The 24,343-nt window shown below is 45.8% G+C and overlaps 1 protein-coding gene across 2 annotated transcripts in view; it reads left to right on the plus strand.

Annotated features, from left to right (window-relative positions):
• Positions 1-13,552: 13,552 nt before the first annotated feature.
• LOC119267591 overlaps positions 13,553-24,343 on the plus strand; it is a 42,751-nt gene continuing 31,960 nt past the window's right edge. For both annotated transcript variants that reach the window (XM_037549010.1, XM_037549018.1), the window contains exon 1: positions 13,553-14,970. In XM_037549010.1, the coding sequence (XP_037404907.1) occupies positions 13,603-14,970 (1,368 nt within the window). In that variant the 5' untranslated portion in view covers positions 13,553-13,602. The remainder of the gene's footprint in view (positions 14,971-24,343) is intronic.

Consider the following 24,343-nt stretch of genomic DNA (forward strand, 5'->3'; position numbering starts at 1 on the left):
ATAATTATATTCATCTTGTGAACTCCCACTCAGATAGACATCCCTCTAGTCATCTAAGTGATTACATGATCCGAGTCAACTAGGCTGTGTCCGATCATCATGTGAGACGGACTAGTCAACATCGCTGAACATCTTCATGTTGATCGTATCTACCATAAGACTCATGCTCGACCTTTCGGTCTCTTGTGTTCCGAGGCCATGTCTGTACATGCTAGGCTCGTCAAGTCAACCTAAGTGTTTTGCGTGTGTAAATCTATCTTACACCCGTTGTATGTGAACGTTAGAATCTATCACACCCGATCATCACGTGGTGCTTCAAAACGACGAACTTTCGCAATGGTGCACAGTTAGGGGGAACACCTTCTTGAAATTTTAGTGAGGGATCATCTTATTTACTACCGTCGTTCTAAGCAAACAAGATGCAAAAACATGATAAACATCACATGCAATCAAATAGTGACATGATATGGCCATCATCACTTTGCTCCTCTTGATCTCCATCTTCGGGGCTCCATGATCATCATCGTCACAGGCATGACACCATGATCTCCATCATCATGATCTCCATCATCGTGTCTTCATGAAGTTGTCTCGCCAACTATTACTTCTACTACTATAGCTAACGGTTAGCAATAAAGTAAAGTAATTACATGACGTTTATGTTGACACACAGGTCATAAATAAATTAAGACAACTTCTATGGCTCCTGCCGGTTGTCATACTCATCGACATGCAAGTCGTGATTCCTATTACAAGAACATGATCAATCTCATACATCACATATATCATTCATCACATCCTTTTGGCCATATCACATCACATAGCATACCCTGCAAAAACAAGTTAGACGTCCTCTAATTGTTGTTTGCATGTTTTACGTGGCTGCTATGGGTTTCTAGCAAGAACGTTTCTTACCTACGCAAAGACCACAACGTGATATGCCAATTGCTATTTAGCCTTCATAAGGACCCTTTTCATCGAATCCGATCCGACTAAAGTGGGAGAGACAGACACCCGCTAGCCACCTTATGCAACTAGTGCATGTCAGTCGGTGGAACCAGTCTCACGTAAGAGTACGTGTAAGGTCGGTCCGGGCCGCTTCATCCCACAATGCCACCGAATCAAGATTGGACTAGTAACGGTAAGCATATTGAACAAATCAACGCCCACAACTACTTTGTGTTCTACTCGTGCATAGAAACTACGCATAGACCTAGCTCATGATGCCACTGTAGGGGAACGTAGCATAAATTCAAAATTTTCCTACGTGTCACCAAGATCTATCTATGGAGTCATCTAGCAACGAGGGAGGAGTGGATCTACATACCCTTGTAGATCACGCGCGGAAGCGTTCAAGAGAACGGGGTTGATGGAGTCGTACTCGTCGTGATCCAAATCACCGATGATCCTAGTGCCGAACGGACGGCACCTCCGCGTTCAACACACGTACGGAGCAGCGATGTCTCCTCCTTCTTGATCCAGCAAGGGGGAGGAGAGGTTGAGGAAGATGGCTCCAGCAGCAGCACGATGGCGTAGTGGTGATGGAACTGCAGTACTCCGGCAGGGCTTCGCTAAGCTCTATGGAGGAGGAGGAGGTGTTGGAGAGGGAGAGGGAGGCACCAAGGCGTAGGTATGAGAGGCCCTCCTTCCCCCACTATATATAGGGAGCCTAGGGAGGGGGCGCCGGCCCTAGGAGATGCAATCTCCTAGGGGGCGGCGGCCAAGGGAGGAGTCCCTCCTCCCCAAGGCACCTAGGGGGTGCCTTCCCCCTTTGGGACTCTTCCCCTAGGGTTTTTCCACCCTAGGCGCATGGGCCCTAGAGGGAAGTGGCGCCCCAGCCCACTTTGGGCTGGATCCCTTCCCACTTCAGCCCATGGGGCCCTCCGGGATAGGTGGCCCCACCCGGTGGACCCCCGGGACCCTTCCGGTGGTCCCGGTACAATACCGGTGACCCCGAAACTTGTCCCGATGGCCGAAATAGCACTTCCTATATATAATTCTTTACCTCCGGACCATTCCGGAACTCCTCGTGACATTTGGGATCTCATCCGGGACTCCGAAAAACATTCGGGTTACTGCATATACATATCCCTACAACCCTAGCGTCACCGAACCTTAAGTGTGTAGACCCTACGGGTTTGGGAGACATGCAGACATGACCGAGATGACACTCCGGTCAATAACCAACAGCGGGATCTGGATACCCATGTTGGCTCCCACATGTTCCACGATGATCTCATCGGATGAACCACGATGTCAAGGACTTAATCAATCCCGTATACAATTCCCTTTGTCTAGCGGTACGATACTTGCCCGAGATTCGATCGTCGGTATCCCGATACCTTGTTCAATCTCGTTACCGGCAAGTCTCTTTACTCGTTTCGTAACACATCATCCCGTGATCAACTCCTTGATCACATTGTGCACATTATGATGATGTCCTACCGAGTGGGCCCAGATATACCTCTCCATCACACGGAGTGACAAATCCCAGTCTCGATTCGTGCCAACCCAACAGACACTTTCGGAGATACCTGTAGTGTACCTTTATAGCCACCCAGTTACGTTGTGACGTTTGGCACACCCAAAGCACTCCTACGGTATCCGGGAGTTGCACAATCTCATGGTCTAAGGAAATGATACTTGACATTAGAAAAGCTTTAGCATACGAACTACATGATCTTGTGCTAGGCTTAGGATTGGGTCTTTGTCCATCACATCATTCTCCTAATGATGTGATCCCGTTATCAATGACATCCAATGTCCATGGTCAGGAAACCGTAACCATCTATTGATCAACGAGCTAGTCAACTAGAGGCTTACTAGGGACATGGTGTTGTCTATGTATCCACACATGTATCTGAGTTTCCTATCAATACAATTCTAGCATGGATAATAAACGATTATCATGAACAAGGAAATATAATAATAACTAATTTATTATTGCCTCTAGGGCATATTTCCAACACAAACACCATGTAGTGCGAGAAAACCAACGGAGGAGATCGAGTCTTGCGAGGAAAATTGCGCAAACCTCTGCAGAGTGTACAAACTAATCATGGTTGGCCGTGTCCCCGATTATGGACATCTTGAATATCTGGTTCTTGAATTATCATGTTGATCTCATCACTCTAAATTAATTTATTGGGATGTTAATTACTTTTAATTGGGATTGAGATGGGGATTTACCGTTCTCAATGTTTTCAACTACCATGATAGTTAAATAAAATATATTCCTTTGTTGTAGGAAAAATTGGCTTTTCGCAAAAACATTATAACCATAGAGCCTCCACCAGCCATATATGCATGTAGTGATAGCATTTATTCTGTTCATTGCTCAACTGTGTTATTTTGCCAGCATATTCCATGTGCTGACCTATTTCGGGCTGCAACCTATCATGTTGCAGACTTTTCAAATGAAGAGTAAGGTGCACTAGGTCGTTTATCGTGCACTCAGTTATGCCGTTGGAGTTGATGGACTCACTTTATCTTCCAAGTCTTCCGTTGTTATCTTATTTAGATGGCCTTAAGCCATATTTATTGTAATAAGTTCTCTTTTGAGACATTCGATGTAATAAGTGTGTGATTGCCACTCTGTTATAAATCCTTCAAGTACTGTGTGTGTCAGCATTACCGATCCAGGGATGACACTTATACACAGATATTTGACCGCCTGAGGTCGGATCGCTACAGCAAGACACTCAACTACCGGCAAGTCCCCCTTCGAGGTCGTCTACGGATTCAACCCATTGTCCCCTTTGGACATTCTTTCTCTACCACTACAAGAGTGCATCAATATGGACGCAAGTGCACGTGTGAACCATCTCAAGAAGGTGCATGAGGATACAAGGCTCACCATCGAGCGCCAAGTACAACGACTTGCGACCAAGCTCAATATCAACAAACACCCCATGGTGTTCAACATTAGAGATCTTGTGTGGATACACCTTCGCAAGGACCGCTTCCCCCACGAACGCAAGTCCAAACTTCATCCACGAGCGGATGGACCCTTCAAGGTGCTTGAACACTACAACAACAACGCCTACAAGATCGACATTCCATGTGACAAGTACTCCGTGAGCGACATCTTCAATGTCAAAGATCTCTCGCCCTACCATGGTGATGAGGATTTCGATCCGAGGTCAGATCTTTCCCAAGGGAGGGAAGATGATGCGGAGCATCATATGGTCATCCTCGTGGACCTACCATCGTCTCATCAAGTGCCAAGAGGACCCATGACACGAGCACGAGCTAGAGCTCTCGAGAATGAGGTGACTTCTTTCCTTAGTGATATCACATATGACCCAGTCGAGACATGGCTACTACCTAAGTCCGAAATATTGTGCATGATTAGGTATCAAGAGGACCCTCCCGAAGATGCACGTGAAGACGTACAAGTCCCCAAGTTCATGGATGAAGAGAACCAACGGAAGGAGTCAAGAACACCTCCCAGGCCCCAGACATCCGGCCATGACCCCAGACATCCGCCCCCTGGAGCGTCGTCCACCATAGCTGCATAGCCGCCAAACATCTGCAGGCCCCGGACATCCGGCCCCGCCTGCCCGGACATCGGCCCTTCTCGAGCTCCCAAAAATCCGGCCTCTAGCTCGGATATTCGGACACCACCGAACCCGAGAGCAACAAGGCCAGCCTCTCCAGCTCGGACATCCGACCGCTCCAGCCCGGATATTCGGCCCTACGTGAAAGCCCGGACGTCTGACCTCCCCTGTCTGCGCACAGTGTAAGGGCCCGAGGCCCGTGTACCCCTTCGCCCACCTAGACTATATATACTCTTCTCCTACCTACATTTTAGGGTTAGCGTTGTGATAGCTCATTTGAGAGATAGAGCCTCGCTCATCCATATCGGATCTACTCCTTGAGAGAGACCATGACTCCTCTATGGAGAAGATCCACCTTGGATTCAAGACCCCCTTTTGGGCGGCCCCATCAAGACCTCCTCACGGAGAAGAACGGGTTACCCTTTGTATCCTCCCTTGTTGATCGTGGATCATGTATCTTCCTTTGTGTTCATGGATCTAGCATATGTGTGATCGTTCTTGTTGGTTTGAGTGATTCTCTCGTGTTTCCCCTCGTGTTTCCCCTCGTGTTCTTCGCGGGATCCGCTCCTTTCGTGAAAGATCGGCCATCTAGGGTTCCACCCTACATCAACCGTGTAACATCCCAATTTTCCTAAATTAGGATGTTATTAGATCATTCATATGCATATCATATTTTTATTGCATTATTTGTCTTTCTGCAATATTCGAATCATTATGCAACTAAAGGCAATTTATTGGAGCGGAGATAACATGACTTATCCCCTATTTTAAAATGTTCATAATATGTAGAATATTATTTCCAGTTCATCTGATGTGTTCTGGTATTTTTATTAATCTCAAAAATATTTTATTTGTGTGTTATTTTACTATTTGTGTGGTCTATTGCATAAAAATTATTTTCAAAGCTTCATTAGAGTGGAAACTAGTTGTTCTTGTAGTTTATATTAGGTGTATATATTTTACTGTGTTACGTATTTTTTATTTAGTTTTTATCCTGTTGTTTTATTTTTAGTTCTTTTTACTTCTGTTGTTTTGTAAAGAAAAAAAGGAAAAACTCAGCGCGCAACGCAGAGCACTGCGCGGCCCAGCTAGCCACGCGGCCCAGCACCACGGCCCACCTAACCCCGCACCTGACCCGCACCCAACTGCACCGTGACACCCGACCCGCATCGCCCCTCGCCTCCTGTCACTGACCAGCGGGACCCGCGCCGCCCCACTCTTCTTCCCCGAGTTGGCCGCACGCGCAACCGCACACGCGCACCCGAGCACGAGCCCGAGTCGAACTCGAGCACCGGGCCACCCTGCACACGCTCGAGACGTCTAGGGCGAGCCCACACCCTCGAGGAACCCCCAAACCCCTGCCTTGTTCTTCCTCGTTGCCGCACGCATCGGTTGGGGCAAAACTGATCTCGTCTTGGAGCTCCGCCGACCGCCGTCGTTCGCCCGTCGTTGCCGTCACCGTAAGAACTCGCAGAGCTCAGCCGCTTGCACCCTTCAATTCCCCACTCGACGCCGAACTCTTTTGACACCCCGGGAAACCCTGCAGAGCACTAGGACGTCGCCGCCACCGACGTCTACCGCCGCCGGAGCTCTTCCGGTTCACCCCGCCACCGCAGCCGCAGAGGAGGTCCTCGCCATCGTCGAACACCACCACCGCCTCCGCCACTCACCGCCGCATCCTCCCGTCACTCCCCCCGCCGGACCACCACCTGAGAGCCGCCACCGCCAACGCCCGACCGCCGCCACCACTTCTTTTGTCTTCTGGTGAGCACACGCCTCTAGCGAATCATGTGTCGCCACGTGGCGTCGCTACAGGAGCTTCCACAGGGGTTCTCTACAACGCTCAGGAGATTTCTGTTGCTGTTTTTTTTCGGTTTTCACTCAAAACTTCAACTAGCTATATCTTTTATTCTATAAATCCAATTTAGGTAATTCTTTTTCCTGTGCACTCACAAAAATCAGCACATTACCACAATACCAACTTTGCACATGTTTGCATTGTTCAAATTTGAATTCGTTTTAATTTGAATTAAACCTTCCGGAGGCCGTATCTTTCAACCCGCTTATCGAATTCGAGTAATTCTTTTTTGCATTGTGATCGTAGTGCAATTTAGGTGCTGTTATGCTACTGTTGTTGAGTTTTAAAAATGGTTTTCTTGTTGTTGGTTTTGTTTTGGTTCTTTTCGTGTTCCAGTGATTGATTTGTTGAATTGTGTGAAACGTGTAGATTGTCCGGAGTGCGACGCGAACTATTGTCAGGAGTGTGACTTTCTGAACCAGAACCAAGGCAAGTTACATGTTGATCATCCTTTACCTATTGTTTTCTATGAATGTAGTTATATCACACTATGAATATATGCATGTATAGGATTACTATATTATTTTGCTATATTGTTGAGCTATCTCCCGTCACTGCAGATCGTGGTAGTTGTAGTTGATATGCTTTGTAGACGGGGATTGGTTCCTGTATTCATTAAGCTTATGTGAGGATTATATATATAATAATTTGAGTAGTAACTTAGGATTTAATTCACCTCTGGGCGGAATTGGTGTTGCTAGGGTGGTTTCAAGAACATCATGGTTTATACCCTCTGAATGTAAGTGGACGGCCGCCCAGGCTCAAAAAGATCAGACAGACTTAGTGACTAGTAGCTTCCATGTGCGACCACTAGCTAAATGGGCTCTAGCTTAGTTGACCAGTTGTGGAACACTTACTCGGATGTGCCAGCAGATGTAGGTATAATAGTTGGGATGGGCCTCCTATTGGGACTAGGGGATTGCTTTTGAAAGACTTCGTCTCAATCTTCGGGTTGGGTCCAGTGGGTAAAGCATACTAAACTCTACAGAGTATTAAAAACTAATCATGATTAGCCGTGCCCCCGGTTATGGGCAACTTTGAGCCACTATGCCATTACAGTTGTTGGATGATCTTGACAGATGTGACACTTAATAATATTTGTGGGAAAACTTAATAAAGGGTAGGTTGGAGTTGATTTTGCCAACTCAACCTTGTGTATATAATTGTAGTAATAAAAGAACTAAATTAAAATTTGACTATTAGGTAGTTATTAGGATAAAATCAACTTTCTGCAAAAATAAATCCTCAAGCCTTCCTTTGTTGTACTATGCATATACATGTAGGTCTGCTTTATTATTACTCATGTGTAACTTGCTAATACATTCCAAGTATTGACCTATATGGCTGCAACGTCTCATGTTGCAGGATATTCAGACGAAGAGTAAGGTACCGTTAGGGTCGCGAGTCTGCACTCAGCATCGCCAGTGGGCTATGATGGGACTCATCGTTGTTTTCTGCTATTTTCCGCTGTTTGATTGAATAAAGCTAGCCAAGTGCTATGCATATTGTTTTATTTTATATATTCTGGATCATACGATGTAATAAATGATGCACTTGCTATTCTGGTATTCATCTATACTGTGTGTGCTAGCGAGTTCGATCCAGGGAATAGCATGGTAAGAACAGAGACTCAAATCATTCGAGGTTTGGTCGTTACAAACCGGCCTCGGCGTTAGCCATGGCTACGTCCTCCCCGCCCATGTGTTCGGCATTCTCCAAATTATAGTCTAACATATCGGTTAAATCATCGATAGTTGCTACCAAATGGGTGGTGGGTGACTCAACCGATCCTCGGCCCTAGGCGGACCTATCTTCAGGGTCCAGGACCGAGACCTCGAGGGGCACCGGATTGTCCTCGGAAACTAAGGGTGTGCTTTGACTCTCTCGTGCACCTTCCACGCCAATGTTTGAGGTTGGGTCGTTTTGGGCCGCGGGTAACCCCTGACCGCTATTTGCCGACTCAAGGTGCGGGCTCGAGGCCAGCAGGGTGTTGTGGTGGAGGAGCTCGGCCGAGGTCGAATCTTGGCTTCTGACCTCTAGTTCTGCCTCAAGGGCTGAGGATAAATCTTCCGCCGATGTGAGTTCGGTTGATGGTGGGGTGAGGTTCCCTCTCTCAGGGAGTCCTTCCTAGCCTAAAGCCGTTAGGTGGATCGGGGATAATCCACATATCGGATCAGAGGTGTGTCAGGGCAGGCGCGGAAGGCCTATGGGGGTGGTGGATCTGGTAAAAACCACCCCCCCACGCGCGCGTCAGCAACGTATTCCAGATGGCGGAATTGAATCCGTCGCTGGTCGAGACGATCGGTCGAATCAGCGTGCAGCACGATGCTGCCAAAGGCGAAGAGTTGTCCAAGGACGAAGAGATCCATGGAACTGATGTCCTTTCCGAGGACTAGGCGAGACATCGATCCCATTAGCGATCTAACAATGGAACTCTCAATGAAAGCACCAATGTCGGTGTCAAAAACGGCAGACCTCGGGGTAGGGGGTCCCGAGCTGTGGATCTAAGATCAGTGGGTAACAAGGGATGATGGACACGGTGTTTACCCAGGTTTGGGCCCTCTCGAAGAGGTAAAACCCTACGTCCTGCTTGATTGTATTGAATATATGATGGAGTTTAGAGAGTGGATCTACCTTGAGATCAGCATGAGCTAAACCCTAAGGCTATGGGGTGATGAATATAGATCTGGCCCTAATGAGTACAACCCTCGGTTTATATAGACACTGATAGGGTTAGAGTTACCGAGGATAGATTGCAACCAAAGGGAAAGAGATCTCATCTACCCTTGACTTGAAGGACACACCACAGCTTCACAGGTTTCCGGTCACCATACGGCTCCACCAGTCCGGCCCAGGTATAATGGGCCGTCGCCCCGAGGACCCCTTAGTCCATGACTCCCTTAGTCATCATCGACGGAGGAAGTTGCCACAATTTGGCAAGTGAAGATCTATGTTCCAAACTACAATAGGTCAAGATGAAGCACCCTCATTCGTACAAGGTCCAATGGCTAACCGACTCCGGTGCCATACAAGTGGAGCACACCGTTCAAGTCTCCTTCAAGATTGGCGCATACGAAGACAACTTGGAATGTGATGTGGTTCCCACCCTTGTATCTTTATTTCCCTTGTTGTTCTTGGATCTTGATGCATTTCATGTATTGCTTGTGATTTGAGGAGTACTTGGTGTGGATCTTGTCCAATAGAGTATTTCCCTTTGATTTCTCCATGTTTTCCCCGTGTTCTTTCTCAAATCCACCTTCAGTTCGTGAAGATTGGGCCACATAGGGTCCATACCCTACATCATCCTCCCTCGCGGAGTACACCACCATCATGCTTAGTTCATGTTAAGTAAGGAGAAAGTCAAAAAATAAAATAAACCTTACTGACATTTGTCCGAGCACTTGCCGGGTGTGGTGTCCACCATGGATGATGTCGGAAGGGGATGGACGATACCTGGTTTGTGAATGGATGGTTGTGAATGGATCATGGGGGGTGCAACGGCGGGGAAGTACAATGCGTCTGGGTGGTTGTGAATGGATCATGGGGGGTGCAACGGTGGAGAAGTACAATGCGTCTGGGTGGAGCACTGGTGGTCCGGCAAGAACTATGTGACGGGCGAAGTGGTGTAGAGGCGACGATGGTCTTGGTGGATACAGAGCAAGGGGGAGGGACAAAAGTAGGGGAAAAGAGCTTCAAAGAGAGGGTTTTTTGTGGCAGGGTGTGTGGGAGTCCAACATGGCGACTGTCTAAACTCCTCCAAACCTCCATCAGCTTTGGTTCCAATTTGACGCAATTCGAATGTGTGGATCGATCCATAAACATTTAATGAACGGTGATGGCTGGTGTTGGAGTGCAAGCTCCCTGAAACCTCCATTAACCTTTTAAATTGTTTGTATTGCTTACCACGTATGTCATGTGATCGAAACCTCCATCAACTTTATTTCTAGTTTGACGAAATTCGGATATATAGACCGATTCATGAACATTTAGTGAACGGTGATGGAGGGCGTAAAGTGTCTCGACAACGTTTTAAAACTAGCCACAATGGGAGTAACTTCAGTAGTAACATCGAGTCCAACTCAGCAAATTTGCTTATGTGGCAATGAGTTAATGAGAAGAGAGGTAGTTTGAGTAACTTAACTAGTTACTGTAACATCGCATGTCCCAATGCAATATGAGTCTATAAACCTAATAAATAAAGCTTTGCATGTTATCACACTTATGTTACTACCCACTATGAAGGTAGTAACATAGTCTAGGGATATGTGTATGTTACCAGTGTATGTTACTCTCCATTGTGGCTAGTCTAAACCTAGCCATAGTGGTGGTAACGTAGGTAGTAACTTAACACATCCCAAGACAATTTTGCTTATGTGGTAAGTATTTAATGAGGAAAGAGGTGCTTGTGATAACATAATATGTTACTATAATATAGCGCTTCCCGAGGCAAAATGAGTCTATGAACTAATAAATGAAGCAATCTATGACACTACTACTATGTTAGTTTGCACTATGAAAGTAGTAAGTTAGACTAGTGTCATATGCATGAGACTAGTATGAGACTATCCACAGTGGGAGTAACATAGATGGTAACATCACACTTATCTAGGCAAAATGGATGATGTGGCATGTAATTAATGAAGAAAGAAAGTCATGTGGTAACATAGCTAGTTACTATAACATCACACATCTCTACTCCTAATAGACGAGTTGGTGAATCGTCTCCGCGGTTTATTTTCGCGGGTTTTTTGTCTCTCCTCCCACCACCCCCTCTCACCCTAGTCCGCGGTTTATTTTCGCTGATTTTTTCCGTCTCTCCTCCCACCACCCCTCCCACCCTGGTCCATCGGTTTATTTTTCTCTCCACTCTTTATTATAATCAGAACTTTTCTAATGTATAACAAATCACGGATCTAACTTCCTTAAATTATGCAAATCAATCGATTCCTTTTATTGGTTTAATTTGTCTTAGGAAACAAATAACAGATTTTCAGAAAACAAATAATACATTTTAATCTAACTTTCTTAAATTATGCAAATCAATCGATTCCTTTTATTGGTTCAATTTGTCTTAGGAAACAAATAACAGATTTTCAGAAAACAAATAATACATTTTAATCTAACTTTCCTAACTTATCTAAATCAATCGATTTCTCTTATTAGTGAAATTTGTTTTAGGAAATAAATAACAGACACGTCACAACTTTCCTCCAATAAATAGTTTCTTAACATTTGCAAACTTTCCTAATCAGACACGTTACAAACGGGCAGGTACTGATATCACGTTACCAAACAATAAAACCCCATTTGCATAGAAATCAGTTCAAAAATCCTAACCTCACTAAATTTTTACCTTTCCTTGATAACAACCAATATTTCGTATGTTTTCCACCTATTGAAGGAAATCACCCCTCCATCGATATTAGCATTTTCTTGAACTGAGACCTTCGGGTTATGATTTTTTGTGTGTGATTCTTTTCAATTGTGACCTCTCCTTCCACTCTGGCTTCTTCTCGCATAAACACCTCCACCACAGCCAGGTGACACCGCCCCAGACCTCCTGCCTCTCCACACCTTCTCCGCCACCTCCTTCTCGTACTCCATTAACAATCCCTCCGCCACATTTGTCCACGGCGGTGTCAAGGGCATGGCGCAGCAGCGTACTGGCGGAAGAGCAGCGCACAACAGCAGGAAGCAACACGCAGCAGGCGAGGCGAGCGGCCAACAGTGGAGGGCAGAGATGCGGTCGGCGTGGCTGAGGGGGCGTCCGGCAGAAGATGGCCACGACTGGAGGCGGCGCGAGGCAGGGGCGCGACAGCGGGGCGAGCGAAGGGATATGTGGCAGCAGATGGGGCGAGCGTAGCCAATAAGAGTGTGGCGCGCGGCTAGGGTGTGTGTCGCGCGCGGCACAGTGGTGCGATGGCTGCGGTGAGCACGACGGCAGCGGCGGGCGCGACCAACGTGGTGTAGCATGGGCGTGGGCATGGAGAGGGAGTGGCCCCGCGAGCACGGAAGACGAGCGGCAGGCTCGGGCATGAGCGTGCATAGGAGCGGGCATGTGCCACGGGGTCAATCCGAGGAGCTCGGTGGCTACCCCTGCAATGGCCATGGCGGACGGCGGTTCTCGGCCACGGTGAAATACCCAACGAGAGCAAACGAGAGGGGAAACAGGGGAAAGGCAAGAGGAGATCATGGTGGTGTCAATGGCGCCCTAGGGAAAGACATGGGAGCTCGGGGCAGCGCGGATCGAACGACAATGTCATGGTGGCCCAAGGTTCAGGAAGACGACAGCGACGTCGATGCGGGGGTGCTGGACTTGATCTCGTTGGCGCAGACGAAGTAGCGAAGGCGTTCGGAACTCCTCGATAAGCTCCTAGCCCGCAGGGAGGGCAATGGCCATGTGGACGGGGTCGGTCATGGTGGCCGTGGCGTCTGACTTCGTCCAGATCGACGGGATCGAGTGAGAGAGGAGGAGAAGTGGATTTGGGAGGGGGCGTCGAGGAGGAGTGAGGCCATGGGGGCATGGAAGGAAGAGCGTCATCCTTATCCATTCCCCTTCGATGCCAGTGAGGTGGTTGGGCGGAAGACCGGCTCTGTAGCGACGCGGCTCGGGGAACAGGAGAAGATGACCATGCGGGGACTGGACCGCTGAGCCGGTTCGGTGGCAAGGCCCGGGAGGCAGGGCGAATCCCTTTTACATCGTCCTTTTGATTCTTCAATATATTCTAATATGTTTCTCCTTTTTAACACCGTTTTCTATTTATTCTTATTAACTAAATAATCTCTACTCCTAATGTCTCAGTTGGTAGTCTCCGTTCCAGATTTATTTTCGTCCCACCTTCCGAGTGAGGGGGAAAGGGAGAGAGAGTGAGGAAGAGGGAGGGAGAGGGTGTGGGTGTGAGAATTTGATGGTAAAAAATATCATCAATGTCACTTAATATGTATGATAATATTAAATGTAATATTAACATAATTGATATTAAATTTTTAAAGTTAATGTGACCTCGTTGCAACGCACGAGTGTTCTTCTAATATTAAAAATAAATAAATTTATAACCTAATAAATGAAATGATGCATCACACAACACATAAGTTAGCACTGTGACCAGCCTACCAACTTGAAGATGCCCTAACAACAACCCAGGAAAGACATCGGGGCGCACCAACCCCTCCCCACCTTTCCCAATGGCCGACGCCTCTTCGGGCGGTGGCGGCCGCGCGCCCCGTCCGTCAACCTCCCCGTCCGACGCTAAGCTTGAGCCCTCGGCGTCGGCATCCCTCGACGGTGGCCTCCTCCTCCGTCTCCTCCAAAACCCTTCTCCACGCCCGCAACAGCAGCAAAACCCCGTGCAGCCCCTCGCCGAGCCGAACAACTTCTTCGTCGACCCCGCCGTCGCCGCCGTCGGCCTCATGTTTTCCTCCCCTCCGTATGTGCACGTGGGGGGCTTTGCGTGGCCCTCCTCCTCCTCCCCTCAACCGCAGCTCCGGTCCTCCGATCCTCGCATCGCGCAGCCATTGGATCCTTACGCGGAACGGGTAGGAGGCGGATTCCGATCCGTGGATGTTGTCTCGAGGAACAGGCCGGAGAAGCCAAGGTCAGGGGCGCCGCCTCCTGGATTTGGCAAACCGTCGCCTCCTAAGTTTGCCACGGCGTGGCATTCCGCTACCGGTCGTGAGGTGCATGATGTTTTTGGTGCAATGCAGCAGAACAGGGAGCGGCAAAGGGAGCCAAACTATCACCACCCAAAGGGCTTCGGTAGAACACATAATAGTGAAAATCAGGAGATGCCAACTTTCACAGGTGGCCAGGGAGTACTCGGCAGACTGCCCCATGAAGAGCGCAGCACATCATTGATCATAGGTAGCCGTGGTCCAGCTGCTGTAATGATGTACAGGGAGCAGCAGCAGCAACAACATGATCACATATTATCAAGGACGCCACCTGATGCAAATGCAAGTGCAAATGCCCATGGAATTACTGGAAGGATACCGCATGGAGATCAGCATATACTTCAATTTGCAGGTGGCAGGACACTCATTGGAGAACATCATATCCATCCATCCACAGGTGCCAGAATACCACACAAAGGTCAGCGGCAGCAAGAGACCTGCTTGGCAGACATTTCACAAGGTGATCAGAGGTGGCAGGGCCATGCCTCGCGGAATCTTTCTGCTGGGACTGTGCTTGAGATGTTAGGTAAGATGCCAATGAAGGAAAAACACCAGGTGACAGCACCTTCTAGCAGTTCAGTTGACATGGATGTCAGGGGGGATAGAGGTAAGAAATTTCTGGCAGAAGCAACTGGCTTGGAGGTTGGAGTTGGGGAAGTAGGTTTTGAACATGGAGTGCACGGGCGGGTTGTAGTGGATGCAAGGAATTTCAAGGTATCGTGCCAGAACAGTGAGGTTAGATTTGCTGCAAAGAAAGAGGAAGAGGATGCTGACAGCAAGGAGGAAGATGCTATAATTGAGCAGTTCATGGATACCATGGTGATTGAGGGAAATGATGAGGCCAAGGGCATGGTGATGCGGAACAGTGGCTCAAGGAGTAAGGTAAATTGAATATTTCCAGGCAGCGTAAGGTGTACTCCCTCCTTTCCAAAATTATTGTCGTGGTGTATTAGTTCAAATTGAACTAAAACCACAGCAATAATTTTGGAACGGAGGGAGTAGCTTTTGTTAATACTAAGTGCAGCTATTTCATTGTGTTGCATTTAATGCCTGATTAAGTCGATTCTCCCATAGCCAACAGATGCAGCTGTTAATTAGAGCAAGTACTCCCTCGCTTCCGGTTTAGAGGGGCCTATCCCATAACCAACGAACTGTAAACAACAAACTCTAAAAGGTGAGATTACCGATCAAGTACTGGTCATTGCTCTATATTGAAGCAGCACAAAGGTTGTGGAGGAGCAACTCCACTTTGCTGCTACAATGTGTACAACACAAGTGCTGAAGGAACAACTTCAACGTGCTGCGCTAGATATCGCTCTAGAGGCGAATGTAGGCCGATATGGCAGCAAGAGTTCAATCTAGAACTCCTAGAGCACAAGATCTACTCCAAGATCTTAGATAAAGTTCTATTATAGGTAGTGGGTACATCGTCTCGTTTACAAAGTAGAGGTGAGGACCTCTATTTATAGGGCTTTGGGAAGCCTTCACATACTTCTACTTATAGCTGGAACACTCTAGAAAACATTATTTAGGATTCATCTCTCTACTCACAACTACTTATAACTAGAGAACTCTAGAAACAGAGGGTAGGGTAAAGAAAACAAAAATACTATACTAGAGTGGAAGCATCTAGAAGTAGCCAAACAGATTTGGCATGTGTTTTTCTTTTTTCTCATCTAGTGTTCCTCGTCATTCTCCCCTGGTTGTTTGGAACTCGCCCTCGAGTTATCTTCATAGAGTGCTTCTTCTGGATGGTAGAGAGTCAAGTCCGCAACATTGAAAGTGTTGGAGATACCCATGTCACTTGGAAGATCTATCACATAAGCATTATCATTTATCTTCCTCACGATAGAGAAGGGCCCATACCTTTGCTACCTAAGTTTCCCTTTAACACCTAAAGGCAGCCTCTCTTTTCGAAGGTAGACCATCACCTTATCACCGACTTGGAATGATTTTGGCCTCCTTTTGCAATCAACAAGTTGTTTATATTTCTAATTTTGTGCTTCCAAAGCACCGCGAATCTCTTCAGATAACTCGGTGTAATTATCAGCAAAGGACAATGCTGATTTTGAGTTTCCCCTTGATGGTAGCTTCACCAGGTCCACCACATGTGTTGGAACTTTAGTGTAAACAATGGAAAAAGGGCTCCTTCCTGTGGATCTATGCTTGGAGTTATTGTAGGAGAACTTTGCAAGAGATAAAGCCAAATCCCATTGCCCCTTTCTTTCTCCACAAATGCAACAGATCAGATTACCCAAAAACTTGTTCACCACTTCCGTTTGTCCATCTGTTTGTGGATGAGTAGTGCTAGAAAATTTCAATTCAGTGTTGAATTGCTTCCACAAAGTGAGCCAAAATGCAGCAAGAAACTTGCTATCACGGTCTGAGATGATGGACCTTGGAACTCCATGAAGTCTGATCACTTCTCGAAAGAATAGGTTTGCCACATGATGAGCATCTGTTGTCTTGCGGCATGGGATGAAATGAGCTATCTTAGAGAATCTATCCACGACCACAAATACAACATCACTTCCTCGCCTTGTTCTTGGCAAGCCCAAGACGAAGTCCATAGAGATGTCCTCCCATGGAGCAACAGGAACAGGCAAAGGCATGTATAACCCTGTGTTCTGGACTTGGCCTTTGCAGGCTTGACATATTGGGCACTGTTGAACAAACTTTCCAGCATCTCTCTTTAGTTGTGGCCAAAAGTAGCGAGCTTCTAGGTTAGCGATAGTCTTGTCCCGTCCAACATGGCCACTAAGATCACTTGAATGGAGTTCTCTAGTTAGTTTGTCACGCAGAGAACTCCTTGGGATGCACAAACGATCATTTTGGAAGAGATAGCCATCCTGCACCAAATAGTCATCACCTAATGGTTGGCCCCTTGCGTGCTTTACCCAAACATGGCCAAAGTCTTCATCACCCTCATACAACTCCTTTATTTGATCCATGCCCGGAAGTTCAGCTTCAAAAGAAGTCAAGAGGCATGCACGACGACTCAAAGCATCAGCCACTCTGTTAGTTATTCCAGATTTATGCACGATGAGATAGTTAAACCTCTCCAGGTATGCTGCCCATCTTGCTAGCATGCGGTCAACATGCTTTTGATTTCTAAAATGCTTCAAGGATTGATGGTCGCTATAAACAATGAACTCTTTAGGCAGCAAATAGACTTCCCAAGTTCTCAACGCTCTGAAAACGACATATAATTCTTGCTGATAGGTACTCCATTTCCGTCTAGCTTCACTTAACTTCTCACTAAAGAAAGCAATGGGCTTCCTTTCTTGAGATAGGACAGCTCCAATGCCTACTCCACTTGCATCACACTCCAACTGAAAAGTCTTGTTGAAATCAGGTAGCACCAAGACAGGAGCTTGTGATAGTTTTTGTTTAATCTTATTGAAACTAGTTTCAGCTGCTTCTGTCCATTGGAACTTTCCTTTCTTCAAACACTCGGTAATAGGTGCCATGATAGTGCCGAAATTCTTCACAAATCGCCTATAGAAAGTTGCAAGGCCATGGAAACTTCTTACCTCAGAAATGGTCTTCGGAGTTGGCCATTCTCGGATTGCTTCAACCTTAGAATCATCAACACGAATACCATCACATGTTATGACGAATCCTAGGAAAAGGAGCTGTGTTTGCAGGAAAACACATTTCTTCAAGTTGACGTAGAGCTCATTTTCCCTTGGTACTTCTAGCACCTTCCGAATGTGATCAAAGTGTTCGCCCTCATCCTTGCTATAGATCAAGATGTCATCGAAATAGACCATAACAAAGTGGGACAAGAAGGGTCGAAGGACTTGATTCATTAAGCACATAAAGGTACTTGGTGCATTTGAGAGTCCAAATGGCATGACTAGCCATTCAAACAACCCTTCCTTTGTCTTGAAGGCGGTTTTCCATTCATCGCCGGGTCTGATACGGATTTGATGATATCCGCTTCTTAAATCTAGCTTTGTGAACACTCTTGCTCCACTAAGTTGATCCAACATATCATCCAGACGGGGAATCGGGAATCTATACCTTATGGTGATCTTGTTAATGGCTCTACTGTCTGTACACATGCGCCAAGATCCATCTTTCTTTGGCGCGAGCAGGGCTGGTACAACACATGGGCTAATGCTTTCTCGAATGTGCCCCTTTTGCAGCAATTCCTCCACTTTCTCCTTCAATATATCATGCTCTTTTGGGCTCATTCGATAGTGTGGAAGATTAGGAAGACTTGCTCCCGGAATTAAGTCAATTCTATGTTGAATTCCTCTCATGGGTGGCAAGCCTTGTGGCTCTCCAAGTATGTTCTGAAATTCTGCCAATAAACCACATACCTTTGCTGGAATTTCAACAGTCAGGTGCTCTTCTCCCTTCACAACAAGTGCAGCACACAAATCTGCCTCCTTCAAGTCTTCCATGAACTCATGAGAGGTATGGGAGATAGTTAACATAGGTTTCCCCTCCTCCTTAGAGGTATTACCTTCGGTTTTGTTTGGTAAGATAATGATCTTTCTCTTGTTCCAAATGAAAGAGTAAGAGTTCTCCTTGCCCTCGTGTGTAGTATCCACATCAAATTGCCAAGGTCTCCCAAGAAGAACATGGCTAGCGTCCATATCAACTACGTCACACAACACATTTGAGCGATAATGCTTGCCCAAAGAAAGTGGCAGGTTGCATTGTTTGGTGATCCTCATATTCACTCCTTTCTTGATCCACCCAATAGTGTAGGGGTTTGGATGATCATGAGTATCAAGCTTTAAATGGCTCACCAACTTCTGGGAGATAAGATTCTCGCAGCTGCAACTATCAATCACTAACTTGCATACCTTGCCATTCACTGTGCATTTGCTCTCAAATATTTTCTTCCTTTGTGTGTCGTCAGGTTGTGGTGTGGAACATAGGAGACGCTGAATCACACACACCACTCTTCACCTTCTTCTTGACAAACCTCTTGTCCCTCTACATCTTCAGATTCGTATTCCTCCTCATCGCCTTCACCATCATGGATAGTTGTGTTATAACACAAATTTCCTTAGTGGGCAGCCGCTAGATATGTGTCCCTCTTCACCACATTTATAGCATTTTGGGCCTTCATTGGACTTGCCCTTGCCTCTAGTTTGCTTCTGGATGGGTCGTTTTGCCTTTGGTGGAGCCGTCTTTTCTTCCACTCTATTAGGCTGACTCCTAGACGAGCCTTCGGTATGAGGATATGGAGGATATGGAGCTTTAGTTGCCTTTCTTGTCCTCACAAACCTCTCGGCCTTTAGAGCTTGTGCTTGATCAACGGGCCAGATTTGTTGCATCATCAATCGATCTTGAATAGCATCATTGAGACCATTGATGTACCTTGCAACTTGTTGATCTTCAGTTTCAGCAAGGTTGCACCTCACTTGTAGCCTTAGAAACTCCTCCGTGTAATCTGAAACAGTCCTATTTCCTTGAGCACAATTTTGAAATTGGATAAATAGGATCTGGTCATAATCAGCAGGCAAAAATCTCCCTTTCAAGAGACTTTTCATTTGCCGCCAAGTTCTCACACGAGGTTCTCCTCTCAGCCTGCGCTCTTCTTGAACGCGATGCCACCATGCACTGGCTCCTCCTTTCAGCTTGTATGGGACCAAAGGAACTCTACGATCTTCCGGAACCTCGATGACCTCAAAGAAAGTCTCCACTTCATATAACCAATCTAGGCACCCTTCAATATCAACATTTCCATTAAAAGTTGGGATCTCAGCTTTCACCTTGTATGCATCCCTTGCATATGTAGGGTTGGGTACTCTCCGATATGCATAGAGATCAACTTCTTCAAGGGCTTCATCATATTCTTCACCTTCAGAAGTTTCAACATAAATTGGCCTTCTTGAAGCACGTTGAACAGCACGTTGTTGTGGCGGTCTTGCTCCAAGATTACCTCTCCTTTGATGAACATCTTCTTCTTCTTTAGATGAATCTCCTTTATTGGTAGCAGGGGGAACGCCCTTTCTTATCATCTCAACTAGCTGATCAAATCTCCGATTAAGATCTTCACGCAGCTCTTTGATTTGTTGTTCTGCAGCATCCATCCTTTTCTCCAATTGCTCCATTGCTTGCTGCAGCTTGCTCCCGAAGAGGACAGCAAGAACTAGTATGGGTCAACGAGGCTCTGATACCACCTGAAGCAGCACAAAGGTTGTGGAGGAGCAACTCCACTTTGCTGCTACAATGTGTACAGCACAAGTGTTGAAGGAATAACTTCAACGTGCTGCGCTAGATATCGCTCTAGAGGCGAATGTAGGCCGATATGACAGCAAGAGTTCAATCCAGAACTCCTAGAATCCAAGATCTACTCCAAGATCTTAGATAAGAACAACAAGTTCTATTATAGGTAGTGGGTACATCGTCTGGTTTACAAAGTAGAGGTGAAGACCTCTATTTATAGGGCTTTGGGAAGCCTTCACATACTTCTACTTATAGCTGGAACACTCTAGAAAACATCTCACAACTACTTATAACTAGAGAACTCTATAAACAGCGGGTAGGGTAAAGAAAACAAAAGAAATACTACACTAGAGTGGAAGCATCTAGAAGTAGCCAAACAGATCTGGCATGTGTTTTTCTTTCTTCTCATCTAGTGTTCCTCATCTTATATAAAAGTAGGCATGCTTTGAAATTCTGCAAGTGCTTGTTGTTATTTTGCACACGGATGTAAAAGGAGGGCAAAAAGATGGAGAGGCACAAGCAGGATGAAGCATGGTGAATGCATTTTAGGGTCAGTTCTTTTGCTGTTTTTTTTGGGTTTCCAGAAGAATAAGCAGCCCCCTACCCAACCAAAAATTTCTTTTTAAAAGCCTACTAATCAAGTCTTAACTACTAGACTTCTAAATAAATAAATTTAGTTGGGCTTCTAGAATAAGCTGTGTAGGGGGCATCTTATTCTCGAAGTCAGCAAAAGAACTGGCCCTTACACCTTCATTCAATTGATTCGCCATCTTGGTATACCTGCTGTTTAAATTGGATGCAATTGGATGTTTAGTACCTAGTACTAGTTAACTGCCCATGGATTGCAACGGGGGCATAAATTCCAATTGATTCCGTAGCAATGATTTCAAACATACATCGTTCTCATGCGCACAAGTCATCATTGTCTGACTTGTTTTCACTGTTAAATCGCTTTTCCTCTACCTCCTTCAACCACTACCCCGGCCTCCCCTATCCAAGATTGACACCGTTATCAATTTTGAAACAGCAGATAGTTTTCAAATGTATAATGATTTGGGCATAAGGTACTTTGATCACATGACTTAAGGTATCAGATTTTGTGTCCCTTACAAATACACATGCTAGCCTTTTATGTTTAGGGAAAGTACACATGAAAAATATGTCTTCAAAAGTTACACAAACTTTGGTGTATAGAAAAGAATTTCACAGGAGGAATGCAGCAAACTAAGGGGACCGTACCACCATTTTGTTTCATATATATTCGTAGGTGGCAATGGCCTTGCTATTACTGATGACGTAGCAGCAACAGCTACCTGGATTCTCCAAGGAACATGGTCCATTTTTGTGCATATAATATACTCAGCTCAAGTTGAAGAATGCAGCTCGTAGCAAGTAGTTACTATAAAGATGAGGCATACTTTTTATGAACATCAACATATTCATCGTCTCATCCACTATCTCTTCCTATAGACTCAGAAAACTCAAAATTGTTACATAAATATAATATACACACCTGAAGTTGAAGAATGCATCTCGTAGCATGTAGTTACTACAAAGGTGGGGCATATTTTTTATGAACGTCAGCATATTCATCGGTCTCATCGACTATCTCTTACTATAGAATCAGAAAACTCAAAATGTTTACATGCTCAGTAGATGTTTGAATCAAAATTATGAAATGCATAAATGTCTTCAATCAAAATGATTATCATCACCTTATGATAGATTTCAAATAACAAAGTGTAGGACTTTTTGATAAACAGGGACTGAAATAATCTCCAGAAATTTGTAAAGTTGAATTCATGAAACAGACCAAGCCCACGACTTATAAGTAATTTCTTACCTGGTCTACAATAAGTAATGGGTGGTTAGATCATTAAGATGCAGAGTATATGTGGACATCATAATCCAGTAACTCATATTATGGAGTCAAGAAAATAAGGACACAACGACATAACAAGTATGTTTGGTTTTATCTTCTCATGCTCCAAACCACACAAGTAAATATTCAACATTGTATGCTTTCTTTTGGGCACATGTAACTCCGTTTGTCATTAGGGTGGAACAAATTCAGTGCAAATTATCTGGTACAAATACAAATGCTTGTCAGTGTTTGGCTATATGCAAACAATACAACAGTTCAGAAGGTGTGAACACAGAAGCCATGCTAACTTCAAAGAGGTTCAGAAAATCATCAAATATTCAAAGATGATTAAACTGAATCATGTAACTTGACTTGAAAACAGTACGTCCATTTTCCTGAGAAAATATCACAAGGGCTATGACATACTCCCTCCGTCCCATAATATAAGAACGTTTTTGACACTAGTGTAGTGCCAAAAACGTTCTTATATTATGGGACAGAGGGAGTAGATCGGTTGTTGTAATCCAAAAACAGATGGTACTAATTAGAAGTAACAGATCACAAATAAGAACTGATTCGAAATATGAAACGATACCATTGGAATGTCGGGAAGTCGAGCCATGTATTTGATTCGATACCATTGAAATATGAAATAATACCATTGGCTGCATGGTCCAGCCGGTATTGCCGCTGCCCCGGCACCGTAGGATATCCTTTAGAACAGTAGGATGCCAGCCACAGTTCACCACCAGAACAATCAAAGTGCGAACATCAGTTCTAGTTCGAGTTATGAACAGTCTAAACTGCGATGCGTACGAACATTGTAAGTTAGGCACTTGATCATATGCCACGTTCTGCATTCTACTTGCCGAATTAACCCTTTGTAGTCTGCCACAAAAGGTGAAAGACTTTGGTTACGCTATGGCATTTCTCAAGCCGAAGAACAGAACAACTTAACCTGCACAAGCCTCCATGGCAGAGAGATGGGGAATGAGTGGAGTTCGGGGGTTAGATTAGTTTGAGTGAGAGAGGCAGGGTGCTTAGGGCACGACGTGATGAAAAAGATAAAACTGGGATCGAGTAAAAGAAAAAGAAACAGGAAATGGGTGGGGAGGAGTATTGGTTTAAAAAAAATCGGTGGGAGCAGGATGTTGTGTGATGGGGGTGGGATGAGGGGACGAAACGACGTACAGGTTGAGCTTTAATAATAGATATAAACCCACTATGGACCATCTTGTCACAGATCACAAGTTAGGTCACAAGTTAATACCACTGTCCAACTCTTTTTGGGTTGTAATTTCATCATTCAGCTGTGGAGATTGAAGGGCCTTCATGGTGAATACCATGGTTATTGATACACCTAGTTGACTACATTTTTAAATAAACGAAGGAATGACATGTAGTGAAGAAACTATTACACGCGTACCATACAGAAAGGCTTATGTAAATGTGAAGTTTTGTGCACTTCACACTCGAAAGCTGTTCTTCACATTCTAAAACCGTTTCTTGATTACTACACTAAATCGGCTTGTATCCACAAAAATAAACTTAGGTCCTTCCATAGATTGATATTATATTCAAATCAAGTCGGGTTAGGGAAGCCAGGAACATGGTCTTTTTTTCGAATGCATGAGAGCGTGCGTTTCATTTCATTGTAAAGAGAGAGTTGTAGTTACATTCCTCCTAGGAGGCGGATACAGTTTTCGAATTAATGGACATCCCATGTCTGGGGGGTAATGGCTCTGAGCCCTAGCGCGCCCGCGCTTGCCCAAAGGGAGGCCTCTTCCTTGATCTTCGTTAGCAGGGCGTTCACTGATGGGCGCGCTCTGTTGAAGACGCAGTCGTTGCGGTGCTTCCATATCATCCAGGGGACGAGGAGGGTCATGGTACCTAGGCCCTTGCGCATGGGCGTTGGGGCGGATTGTTGTGCCGATTGGGGCACACGGGATCCGCAGCCAGCACAGTGCCTCGTGCCAGGCCTGTCGGGCGATGATGAGATGGTGCATGGTTTCAGGTGCCTGGTCGCAGAGGGGGCATCGTGCAGGGTGTTGCAGCCCGCGGCGAGCAAGGCGCTCCACGACAGCGGTTCCTGCGGCAGGGGGTCCGAAATCCGTTGGCGTCGATTTCCACGCCGCCGTTGGCGTGGACTTCGCTGCGGGAGCCGAGGTGAGTGGCCGCAGGGGCGCGCGCGTTGGGCGC

Source organism: Triticum dicoccoides, chromosome 1A, assembly GCF_002162155.2.
Source record: "Triticum dicoccoides isolate Atlit2015 ecotype Zavitan chromosome 1A, WEW_v2.0, whole genome shotgun sequence".
Classification (NCBI taxonomy): Eukaryota; Viridiplantae; Streptophyta; class Magnoliopsida; order Poales; family Poaceae; genus Triticum; species Triticum dicoccoides.